The following is a 12132-nucleotide window of genomic DNA, read 5'->3' on the forward strand; positions in this document are numbered from 1 at the left end:
AATGAAAAAAGGAGAAATCAGCTCATGAATGGGATGTTAGGAGGACATCCGGTGGCCACTGAACTGCGTATAATGTATCGCCATGGGTCACCCCCTGCCTTAAGTGAGCTTATGAGTAAGGTGAAGGAACAGGAGGCTGAACTCAGATACCTCTCCCATTCAGCCAAAGCTGAGGAAGGCTCTACCTCCTCTCCCAGGAAGTCAATAAAAGGAGAATCTATGGGACAGCTGGGAAAGAAAGAGGGCTTCTCCCCCAAGTCTCCCAAGTATAAAGCGCATAATTATGTTGGCCCCTCAGCACGATCAGAGTGTTACTGTTGTGGACAGACCGGGCATCGGGTTCATCAGTGCCCTCTTCCAGCTAATCAGCCAGATTTTCATAGTAATGTGGGACAGCTCCCCAAGAAAAGGAGGAGACTTGTAAAGAATTCCTGGCCCAGGAGTCTACCTGGTATAGGGCGCAGGTGCATCTTTAGCCTCCTAGTAAATGGTGTTCCAGCCACTGCTTTATTTGACACTGGCTCTCAATTGACTATTATATACCGGCCCTTCTATCAGCAGTACCTCAGCCATGTCCCTTTACAGCCTGTGGGTCTTGTGCCTGTTTATGGAGTGGGAGAAAATCCTGTCTACATGGACGGATGTTTGGAAGTGCAGTTGCATATCCCTGGCCTGGTGGGAGACAGTGAGCCCCCACTTAAAGTTATTGCTTATGTGAGCCCTCTCACCGCCGGCAAGAATTCAGCTCCTGTGATTGTTGGCTCCAATGTGAAAGCAGTGGAAGAAGCCTTCATTAAATTTCTCCAGCCAAGAGAAGGGACTCCTTTGACTGCATTGCCGATAACTCCGGAGCTGCAGGAAATATGTCAGACATTTGCCCCTGAATCGCCGGGAGGCTGTGTAGGGAATCCTTGGCGCCCGGTGGAGATTCCACCAGGGGGAGAGCAAAGTCTTCAAGTTTATGTGGAAATTGTGCCAGCGACCAGTGGTAGCTTCTTCCTGCTAGAGACTGATCCTCAGGAAGCTATCCGACAAGGCTGGGAGGTAATTCCAGAACGAAAGGACTACCGTTATAAATGCCCCCGGACTGATGTGGTAACGGTGAGGAATATCACCTCCCATTCAGTGGTAATTCCTGCATGGCGCACTGTAGCCCACTGTTATCCTGTGGAGTGTCTAGACTCTTTCCCTGCTCAGTTGGGGAAACCTGATACTCAATTAAAGTTTAACCTGAAGGACTCTGATGACTCCCCAGAACACCAGCAAATGTTGGAAAAGAAATTGGCTAAATACAGTGATGTATTTTCAGTTGACGACATGGATGTGGGGTGTGCCAAACATGCTGAGCACAATATTCGGTTGAAAGATCACACTCCATTTAGGGAGCGGTCTCGGCGCATACCCCCAAGAGACCTTGATGATGTGCGGGACTACTTAAAGAAAATGAAGGAACAAAACATTATCGTGGAGTCAAGAAGTCCCTATGCCTCCCCCATAGTCATTGTCCGGAAGAAAAACGGCAGTGTTAGGCTATGTGTGGATTACAGAACCCTGAACAGACGCACCATCCCTGACCAGTACACCTTGCCCCGTATCGATGAGGCTCTTGATGCCCTTCATGGTAGTGCTTGGTTTTCGGTAATGGACCTGCGGTCTGGGTACTATCAAATACCTATGAGTGTGGAGGATCAAGAAAAGACTGCTTTTATCTGCCCTTTGGGATTCTATCAGTTCACCCGCATGCCCCAGGGCATAAGTGGGGCACCGGCAACATTTCAGCGCCTTATGGAAAAAGTGCTGGGTGATTTAACGCCAAGGCAATGTATAGTGTATCTAGACGATATTATCGTTTTTGGCTCTACTGTGGAAGAACATGATAGTCGCTTGTTCAATGTACTTGAGCGCCTTAGAGAGGAAGGGCTCAAACTTTCCCTTGACAAGTGCAAATTCACACGAAAATCTGTGCGCTTTGTAGGGCATGTTGTGTCCGCAGAAGGGATTGCTACGGACCCAGAGAAAGTGGCTGCTGTACTGACTTGGCCTAACCCCACTAATTTAACAGAACTGAGATCATTCTTAGGGTTTTGTGGCTATTATCGGAGGTTTGTAGAGGGCTACTCCAAGATCGCATATCCCTTGAATGAGCTGTTAAAGGGGAGTGACTCTAAAGACTGTCATGCTACGACTATTCCTTTCCATGACAAGTGGACCCCAGCATGTGAAGACGCCTTTCAAACACTAAAGAAAAAGCTCACTGAGGCGCCAGTGCTTGCTTATGCTGATCCGAAGCGGCCGTATGTCCTACATGTAGACGCCAGCTATGAAGGGCTAGGAGGTATTCTCCATCAGGAGTATCCTGCCGGGTTGAAGCCGGTTGCTTATGTTAGTAGGAGTCTTAGTTCCAGTGAAAGGAACTATCCTGTACACAAGCTGGAATTTTTGGCCTTAAAGTGGGCTATTACTGAGAGGCTACATGACTACCTCTATGGGGTTCAGTTCGAGGTACGGACTGATAATAATCCATTGACTTATATTTTGACTACTGCCAAATTGGATGCGACTGGTCATCGCTGGTTGGCTGCACTGTCTAATTACCAGTTTTCTTTAAAATACAAACCTGGCCCGAGGAATGTAGGGGCCGATGCCCTTTCTAGGCGCCCAGGTCTCCCTCCTCAGCTGGAGGAGGAAGAGTGGGAAGAGTTTCCTGGCCCTGCTGTATCCGCTCACTGTGCTACAGCTGCTGTACAAGGGGAATGTATAGCCTTCTCTGAGCTGCGAGCAGTAGATTCACTAGGCGGTGGAGCAGACTCTGTTCCTGCTATGTACTGTTACCCTACTGTTTTGGGAGTGCCGGAGAACTCTCAAGTGAGGGCCCGAGACATGATCCGGCTACAGAAAAGAGATCCGGTGATTCGTCATGTGCGGGAGGCTGTTTCCCGAGGGAATTCTAAATATATGAGGGGTGCCATACCAAAAGACAGTACCTTCTTCCTAAAAGAGTGGAACAAATTGGAGATTTTAAATGGGATCCTTTATAGAGTTCATCTCTTTCATGATCACCCAGGAAGAAGGCAATTGGTACTTCCCCAGGCCTATCGGAGGGCCGTTTTGCGGAGTTTGCATGACCAACATGGACACTTGGGGGTGGAGAAAACCTATGGACTTGTGCAGGACCGGTTCTTTTGGCCTAGGATGCGGGAGGAAGTTGCTGACTACTGCAGGAGGTGTGTGCCTTGCTTGCAGAGAAAGACTTTGCCTACCCGGGCCGCCCCCATGGAACACTTGAAGAGTACTGGGCCTTTGGATCTGGTATGTATGGATTTTTTGTGCATTGACAGTGACTCCAGTGGTGTAGGGAATGTCCTGGTAGTAACTGACCATTATACCCGTTATGCACAAGCCTATCCCACTAAAGACCAGAAGGCTGTGACAGTAGCTAAGGTACTTTGGGAGAAATTCCTTGTCCATTATGGGCTCCCCAATCGGATCCATTCCGATCAGGGGCGTGACTTTGAGAGCAGATTAATAAAGGAGTTGTTAAGTCTGCTGAATATTGATAAGAGTCGTACCACGCCTTATCACCCAGAGGGGGATGCTCTACCTGAACGTTTTAATCGAACTCTGCTGGATATGTTGGGTACACTGTCTGTTACTGCCAAGCAGTCTTGGAGTCGACATGTAGGGGCAATGGTACATGCATATAATTGTACCCGTCATGATTCTACTGGGTTTTCCCCATATTTCCTTATGTTCGGAAGGGAGGCCCGACTGCCAATTGACTTACAGCTGGGTGTATCCACTGATGGAGTAGGACAACAAGAGCATTATCAGTATGTGGCCCGTCTTAGAGAAAGTTTGAAAGAGGCCTATCGTCTGGCTGAGGGGAACACAGCCAAAATAAATGCTGGGAACAAGAGACGCTTTGATTCTAGAGTACGGTACAGAGAATTGCTACCGGGTGATAAAGTGCTCCTTCGCAACTTGGGTCAAACTGCCAAACACAAGCTAGCAGACCGTTGGAGGAAGGACTTGTACGAAGTGGTAGGTAAATTACCAAATATTCCGGTGTATCAAGTTCGTGGTCCGGACGGCAAGGTTAAGTCATGGCATCGCAACCATTTGCTTCCGGTACCTCAAGTTCCCTCCGTGGATGAAGAGGGTGATGCTGCATCTAGTGGAGAAGAGGTACCTACTAATGGTAGAGGAGAACAAGTGACTGATGAGGATTGGTTCACGGTTCCGGCTGATGATTCTGGACAGTTGCCGGTCCAGGCATCTGGTGGAGGTTTACCACAGAGGGGTGGTTTAAATGTTAATTCCCCTTCATATCAGCCCAGTGATATTGGAGACATAGCTTCTGCTTCTGAGGTGGCTAATAGCTCAAGCACACCCGTTGATTCTGGCCCGGGGCTGTGTCAGCCAGTGGCAGAAGAAGTGAGAAGGGGTGATCGTATCAGGCGACCTCCACCAGTGTTTACTTATGACACTTTGGGAAGACCATGTTATGCTGTGCCCTGTCATCCCAATCCACCGTATGCTTTGGCGAGTTTAATTGATGCCCATGCCAGGCTTGTTAACATGATGCCTCTGTATTATTGATTCTTGTTCAAATTTGTTTTTATATTTCAGAAACCATTGTACCCTGGTAATCCTATGGAGAGGTTACTGAAGCGGATGTACTGTGTTTTTGATATGTGCTTATATGTTCTTGCCGGGACGTAAGAGTTTCACCAGGGGGAGAATGTAGGGAACTGGTAAATTATGCCTGTGGTCCCCTAGTTCTCTAGACAGCTATAAGGGTCCTTAATGTAATTGGAAGTAAGTCCCTTGTTCCTGGGTCATAGCATGACCCCTTGTGCATTTACACACTTTGGCCATAGGGTGTCACTGTGGGTATAAAAGGCTGAGCAGCCATGAGGCAAAAAGCCATTTTGTGGAGCTCTCTCCACAAGAGGAGAGCTCTACTCTGAATAGGTAGCTTTAGAAAGAATAGGCAGTTCCTGTTATAGATCACACTAGGTGTGATAGACAGGCAGGGCTATTTAGTGAGCCGCATTTGCTCCAACCAGGATTGTAGAGGCATTATAAGCCGGGTGTAATACTGCCCAGAGTAGGGTAACAGTGTACAGACCTAGGGTTAGATAGTGATCACCCAGGTTCCACTGGAAGCATATACCTGAAAGCTGGGAGTTAACCCCTTGTGCCCTACAGCTAAAGGGTCAGTGTGACATATTCTTGTAAGTACTGCCTATGCTGTGAAATGCTACTGCCTGCCTATTCTGTAATTACTCCTAAGTGGCTGTGTAAATAAACAGTTCATGGTTTCAATGTTAAGAACCACTGGCGCCCATTTATTGAGAAATACAACACATATCCACCTGGCCTCCATACAAAGCGAGGGCTCACCCCTGAAGGATACAGTCTCATCCTGGGTAAAATACGGTGTAGCTTGTGGTAATTAAAGGGCTAATTTACTATAAGCTTACACTAGAAAACACAGCACCAAGCATTTTTACATATAATATTCAAAGTTTGACAGCAGTAAATTATGGTTGTAGGATCTATGAGTTGCTTGGCTACTTGTGTTCATTTATTTACACTATGTCAGTTCCTAAAGAGAGCACCATTGCTCCTTAGGGCTGTGACGGGGAGATTAGTCGCCACGCTACAAATCTCCCTTGTCGTGGGCAACTAATCTCTCCGAAATTCCATCCCACCAGCGAGATGTAAATTGCTGGTGGGATGGAATACTTGGTGCCACGGTTTGCAAAGTTGTGTCTGTCACAGCCCTTATAGCTTGCCTGAATTTTTCACTTCACACGGATATTGCTTTGCTGTAGAAGGAGAACGTAATATAGGGTGATGTAAAAATAGGCACAAAGCTTTCCAATGGTTTAAGAACTCATGGTACGAGCAGACAGCATTTACAACTCTGCTGTTACTACAGTTACTAGACCCTGGGAAAATGTATTTTTTTGCTGGTGAAACAATATATAAGAAAAGAAATATGGCATTATTTTACTGGTGATATGCACTCAGCTGACGTCCCTGCAGTGATATAGATAGTGCTTAGATTTCCAAACATGCAGACTATAGAGCAGCAACAAAAATGATAATGATGATAATAACATGACAAAATAACATATTCTTAAGAAGATTATATGGCAGGTACATTGTGTTGCACTGAAAGAGCGCAGAAGATTAAAAAGCCACCAGAGACTTCAAAGCCAAACTGGTCTAAAAGCAGAAGATTAACAGATCTATAGGCAAAATCATAAGAAGAAGAATGTTCTGGAATAAATTATTAGTTATTGTTAGTTATTATTATACATTAATTTATATAAAAATATAAAACAATAAATTGTCCATTACAAAGAAGAAGAAATAAATTCAGCTTATAGGTATAGACTTTGCTAAGTGTATTGCACTCTATGCCTAGGTGCCTCTTGGTGAGCATCAGGGGTGACATTTTAGTTTGGGGAGGATACCAATGTTTCATCCATAAAGTGAGATTTGGTGACCCTTTAGAATGGTCTCTAGAAAGTCAAGTTGAAGTTGCCACATATGCTCATAGGGTTGAGCAGTAAGGACAAAATATGCCGAATTTTCCAAACAACTCTGTATATCCTGAATATTCCCTGAGTCCACAGCATCACAGGGTTGCCTTTTGTTAACATGTTTTATAAAATAAATATTTCAGTTATTAAATATTTTAGTATATAGCAACCTGTGGGACTTCTTTGGTCATCACAGGGCCCTACCAACCACTCTGTAGAGCTGTAGAATAACAATGTAAAATAATTTGAAATCATACAAAGAATAAAAAATGAAAATTGCAAACATAGCAAAAGATGAAGCATCCTTTTAAACATCAAGGTATTCTGCAGCACTGGGCAAGTTTCATTTAAAGCACAAATCTAGGCTGAAAGAGAATCCTTAGGTAGATCCAAATGCCAATCCTTCAGTGTATTCCTTTCTATCCCTGTCTTCGGTATCAATATTCAGCATGTTTTTCACATCCTGCCAGGTGTTCTGTGAATGGAAATGAAAACATTACTAACAGTACATGGATCTGACAGGATGAGACATGAATACGGTAATCATGTGTATGCCTTTGTTGCTATTACCAAGAGTGGGCCACTGGCCAAGAACCAAATCTATTTACAATAGTATTCCATGCTTATCCCTCCCTAGCTCCCTAAGGAGCAAAGCCTGACATCAAACTGTCAATGTCAATTACCTCAAAAGCCAATCTCATAAACTATTATTGGTATGTAAGTGAATACTCGCTGACAGCACGCATTGTCAGTCCTACAGGTGGCTTTCTTGGAAAGATGAAGCACACAGTATCCACTGGCTACCAGTTGTGATTTGAATGGTCTACGGAAATAAAAACTGAACACAAACTGAAAATGCATTGGCAAAAGATATGACACTGTATGAAGCATAGGGGGCATTGTTAAGGCCTTTGACATTCCATTGGGTGGACCCCCTACACAATTACAACTAAAGACCTGAGTTGACAGCTATTGCATATATCTGAACCACCACTCACAATATTAATGTATCTATATATATAATATATCATAATATAAACTCTACTTACATGAATATTCATACCTCAGAGAGATGTTAAGGAGTTAGACTATAAATCTATACAATAATGTAATCTGGTACCCAGCACAGCAGCTTTATGTGCAAGAATTATGACTGCAATTTTGATATGGTCTTTTTGGATCCCAAACCTCTACTTACAGAGAATTGCATTTATCAGCACTTAATGCTTCATAGTGACTTTGTCACTAACACGTTACCTCACATATTTCCTATTACCCATAGTCACCATTTCCTACTCTGTGTATTTGGTTGTGTATAGCTGTGTCTCCCTGAGTAACAATTCACTAGTGTAGGCCTTTCTGGCCAATCGAAAACTCCAGCGATTCCCTGTAAGTACAAAGTGCACAGTTTATCAATGATGACATGAAAAACATTTGGCATTAAAAAAAAATCTAAATTCTGCAGTGTGCGGGTTTTATGAGTGCTCTGTTACTGATATCTGTCCCCAGTCCTGTTACTCAGGGTACGGATTCCTACTGTTTCAGACCCAGATGTTCCTAGTATATTTTTTTCTGTGGAATTTTGATCTTTAATTTCTATGCACTCCAGACCCACCTGTAATTGGATCTTTGGCCCCTTTACTTGCCTTTGTAGGCAGGCTGGGAACCCTGTTCAAGCACAGGAGGACTCTTCCAGGAGAAAGGGGAAAGCTATGTTCAAACAAAGGGACCTTGCCAAGGATTATTTAGTGCCTCCTGGAATTAAATAACCTTAAGTAACATTTTTTTTTTCATAAAAAAATTGCTATTTGCAGGACTTAACATTGTGTATGTCAGTGATCCCCAACCAGTGGCTCAGGGGCAACATGTTGCTCACCAACTCCTTGGATGTTTCTCCCAGTGGCCTCAAAGTAGGTGCTAACTTTTGGATTTCTGGTTAGGAGGCAAGTTTGGTTCCATAAAAACCCAATGAGAGAGCCCAAACAGAGCTTTCTGTAGGCTGCCAGTCCACATAGGGGCTACCAAATAGCCAATAATAGCTCTTATTGGCACCTCCAGGAACTTTTTTCATGCTTGTGTTGCTCCCCAACACTTTTTCCATTTGAATGTGGCTCACGGGTATAAAAGGTTGGGAATCCCTGCTGTACATCAGTACCTTTGCAGAGAAACATACCATTACTTAGTTCTGCCTAGTTAGTTATGATAACAAATGTTACTGTTCCTTGTGGTTCTTACAATGGCCCAGATGTGTCAAAACATGCCCAACATGGCTAGTGTAAAAAAAAGATGTTTGTCCTGTTTTTCAATTCTTTTCTTTTTTAAGTTGAACATTTGGAAAAGGTCCCACTTAGCTCATAACAAAGTTATACATATGTAAGAACACTGCTACTGTATATTAGTCATTCAGTCAGGATTCTAAGAATGTCTAGGGCAGCAAAGTAATGTCCATTCCAAATCTCAGCCTAACTGAGCATCATGGTGGGTTTACAGGATTATTTGGAATAGTAAATCTCACCCTAACTGGCAGTCAGGCTTGGACCCCCAGCCACTTCTCCAGCACTCCTGGGGGGGGACCAGCCCTACAGTTTGGTACCCACTGTGTTAGAGGATATTCAGACATGGCAGGAAGCCATTGGGAAGAGATAAAGTGGATTATGAGATTGAGAACAAAGAGACAACTCTGAAATAATATCATTAAACATCCATCCATTTATTTCTCGATTAGACTAAAACAAATGGAACAAAACAAACATCTTTAAATAGAACTTGCTGCTTATAACTTCTAATAATAATTCTGAAGAAAATGCTGTATCATATTACACTCTCTCTTCTTCTCATATTCGGAACATACCACTTTGACTTGACTAGATTTTGGTATGAGCTGAAATAAGAGGCTACAACTTTAATGGAAAGCAGCCACTGATTCAAATTAAAAAGTATTTGTATTAAGTAGAATATGAAGAAGCAACCAGCTTTTATGTCTGTGATTCTTTAGGACAGATAGTTTGGCCATTTGCAGCAGCCAGAAATATTTTCTTAGACAGTCTTAATAGGGAAACCTTTCATGCTGCTTGTCTGTAAGCGTGATAGAAATATAAAATGTTTGCCAGAATTACCATTAAGCTATTAAATGGAGCTTAAGGCCAGCACTGGATTTCCCATAAGCGCAAATGAGTTCCTTTCATTATTGTAATTTGACAAAAGCAAAAAAACTTTGTGTTAAGGGCCCGGTAATGAATATAAAATCCCTATGCAATAATGGGACTCTTTGTCAATTATAGTTCTAAGAATTTATTCTGCTATACAGAACCTTGTAACTAGCCTGCAGTGTAAGCAACATGGCTAACCCATTCCCAATTGTACTGTGTTGACCTTTAATTTACATCTACAAAAATACTAACAAGGTGTCTACGTCAAGAACCTAGTACAGCACAGCTACCCCCTTTTTCCCTTTGTAGTAATTGGTTCACTATGTTGATCCTTTACACATCTACAGTATATCTGCTCTATATGTACACTCAGAGGTGCTAATTAAATACAAGACTTTAGAGACTGAAAAGGTGTGTAGAACTTGTTATAAAAGGCATCTTAGATATATAGTATAGCAATCCTGTACATCAAGGAGATGAAATCTGTAGCTGTTAACCACTAGTCTATGGTGTGGCAACCAGATGCAAATAATTCTTTGCTACTATTGCTAAATAATAGAGTCCATTAGTTGCAACAGGAACTCTGAGCAGCACACAAACAATGGCTTATCACTGTAGACCATTGGTTGACAGCCTTTGTTGGCTCAGGCCCCACCTCGGAGGACCAACCTTTGTTAAGCTCAAGCTATGGATATCCAAATTACCAAGAGATCCCTTATTAGGAAAACCCCAGGTCCCAAGCGTTCTGGATAACAAATCCTATACCTGTATATATATTAAAAAAATGAAAAAAAATGGCTACTGAAGCAAATTTTTCGGTGAAGCGAAATGGGACAGATTCGCTTATCACTATCAATGGTCCCTTGCTGTAAGGCCTATCCATTCTGCAGGAATTTATTACCTGGCTAAATACACATTTCTCACTGGAATGTACTGTACCTGTATTTAATACAATATTAAGTACAGTTCTTGCAGCTGGTAGGGTTTGAAACAGTGCTCTACTTCAGTGTCTGACTGGGGTGTCTGGGATCCACCCAGGATGCCACCTAAGGGGCTCCCACTCAAACTCCTTCAATCGCCAGCAGCATACAACCCCGCTCCCCCAGTGATTATGCCTCATGTTCCTGTAACTTGCAAATACCCCCATCTCGCTTGCACACCCCATGGCATTTCTTTTATTTGTGCTGGCGATGGGGGGGTGGTAGAACACCCACATTCCTTCCAGGGAGTGGGCTTGTCCAGGTTTTTTTTCCCACTGCCCTTCTGGCCCTGTCTGACCATGCTGTACTTGCATTTATTTTCCAATATACCAGATGCCTTCCTTAGCTAGCAGTGTTGCTTTAGCCATTCTATGCGTAAAGAGCATTCAGTTCTTTAAAACCCAACCAATTTGAATCCGTTATTTAGAAAGCCCTTACCCAGAATGCTTAAAGTTACGGGAACACCATCCCCCATAGATTTTATTATACTATCATTTTAATTTTTAAAAATGTTTTCTCTGTAATAATAAAATAGAAGCTTGTACTTGATCCAAACTAAGATATCATGAATCCTTACTGGAAGCAAAACAATCCTATTGGGTTTATTTAATGTTTAACTGAATTTAAGGTATGGAGATCCATATTAGGAAAAAAAAATCTCTTATCTGGAAAGCCCCGGGTCCCAAGCATTCTGGATAACAGGTCCCATACCTGTACAACCAAGCTGTCTTATTTGTTCTGCCTTCCTTCCAACCTCACCATTCATATTATGGAAAACAGTCTTTCTGCAACAACTATTAATGAAAAGACTCCAAACATCACAACCATCTAAGTGATGCAATGAGAGCAGCTCATGTTAGCAGTGTTAAGGGGGCGTTTAAATAGCAGCATGCCTACACAGTCGGGAAGCTTTAACTATGTATTTAATTTATGATTTCTAAAACAGTTATTTGTGCGTTATAAGGGAGCATTTACACCCTACTCCAATGCATAATGATATAAGAAGTAACTAAGACTTTCTGTGACTAAATACAAGGTACAGAATTCCAAGATAACCCTATAAATTACATTAGAGGATAGGCTCTAAAGTCAGATCCAGGGTAAAGTTTATAAATATTTATTAAGGGAATCCACCTACGTAGGGATTTTGCTGACTGTGGTTCAAGGGCAGATACAAATTACAATAAGTCATAATGTATTCCATAAATAAAAGATCAAACAGTTTGAATTACCTTTGGAGGCATGGAGCGAAATCATCACTTTCTAGGATCAAATGAAAATAAACCACAAGTGTAAATATCAGTTTAGAGAAAATTATTTAATTGACTTTCCCCTCAGGAACAGACTGAGGCTCAATAAGCCAAAGCTGATATAGAAATGAGCAGTCTGTCCTGCCAATATGTTACTGTTATTCCCATGGAACCTTTGAAGTAGCGTTATGGATTC

General features: G+C 42.7%; 2 protein-coding genes across 3 annotated transcripts in view; both read left to right on the forward strand.

Annotated features, from left to right (window-relative positions):
• The window catches only part of tmem121 (transmembrane protein 121), a 195926-nt gene that overhangs the window by 170094 nt on the left and 13700 nt on the right, over nucleotides 1–12132 (forward strand). The window lies entirely within an intron of this gene.
• Nucleotides 1161–4599, forward strand: LOC105946367 (retrovirus-related Pol polyprotein from transposon 412). Its single transcript, XM_012956025.3, has one exon. The coding sequence runs from the start codon at nucleotides 1267–1269 to the stop codon at nucleotides 4597–4599; it is 3333 nt and encodes a 1110-aa protein (XP_012811479.2). The 5' UTR covers nucleotides 1161–1266.

Source organism: Xenopus tropicalis, chromosome 8 (assembly GCF_000004195.4).
Source record: "Xenopus tropicalis strain Nigerian chromosome 8, UCB_Xtro_10.0, whole genome shotgun sequence".
Classification (NCBI taxonomy): Eukaryota; Metazoa; Chordata; class Amphibia; order Anura; family Pipidae; genus Xenopus; species Xenopus tropicalis.

Coding starts and splice junctions, on each gene's coding strand:
- LOC105946367 (XM_012956025.3), top strand. CDS start 1,267: ATGTTGGAAAAGAAATTGGCTAAATACAGTGATGTATTTTCAGTTGAC.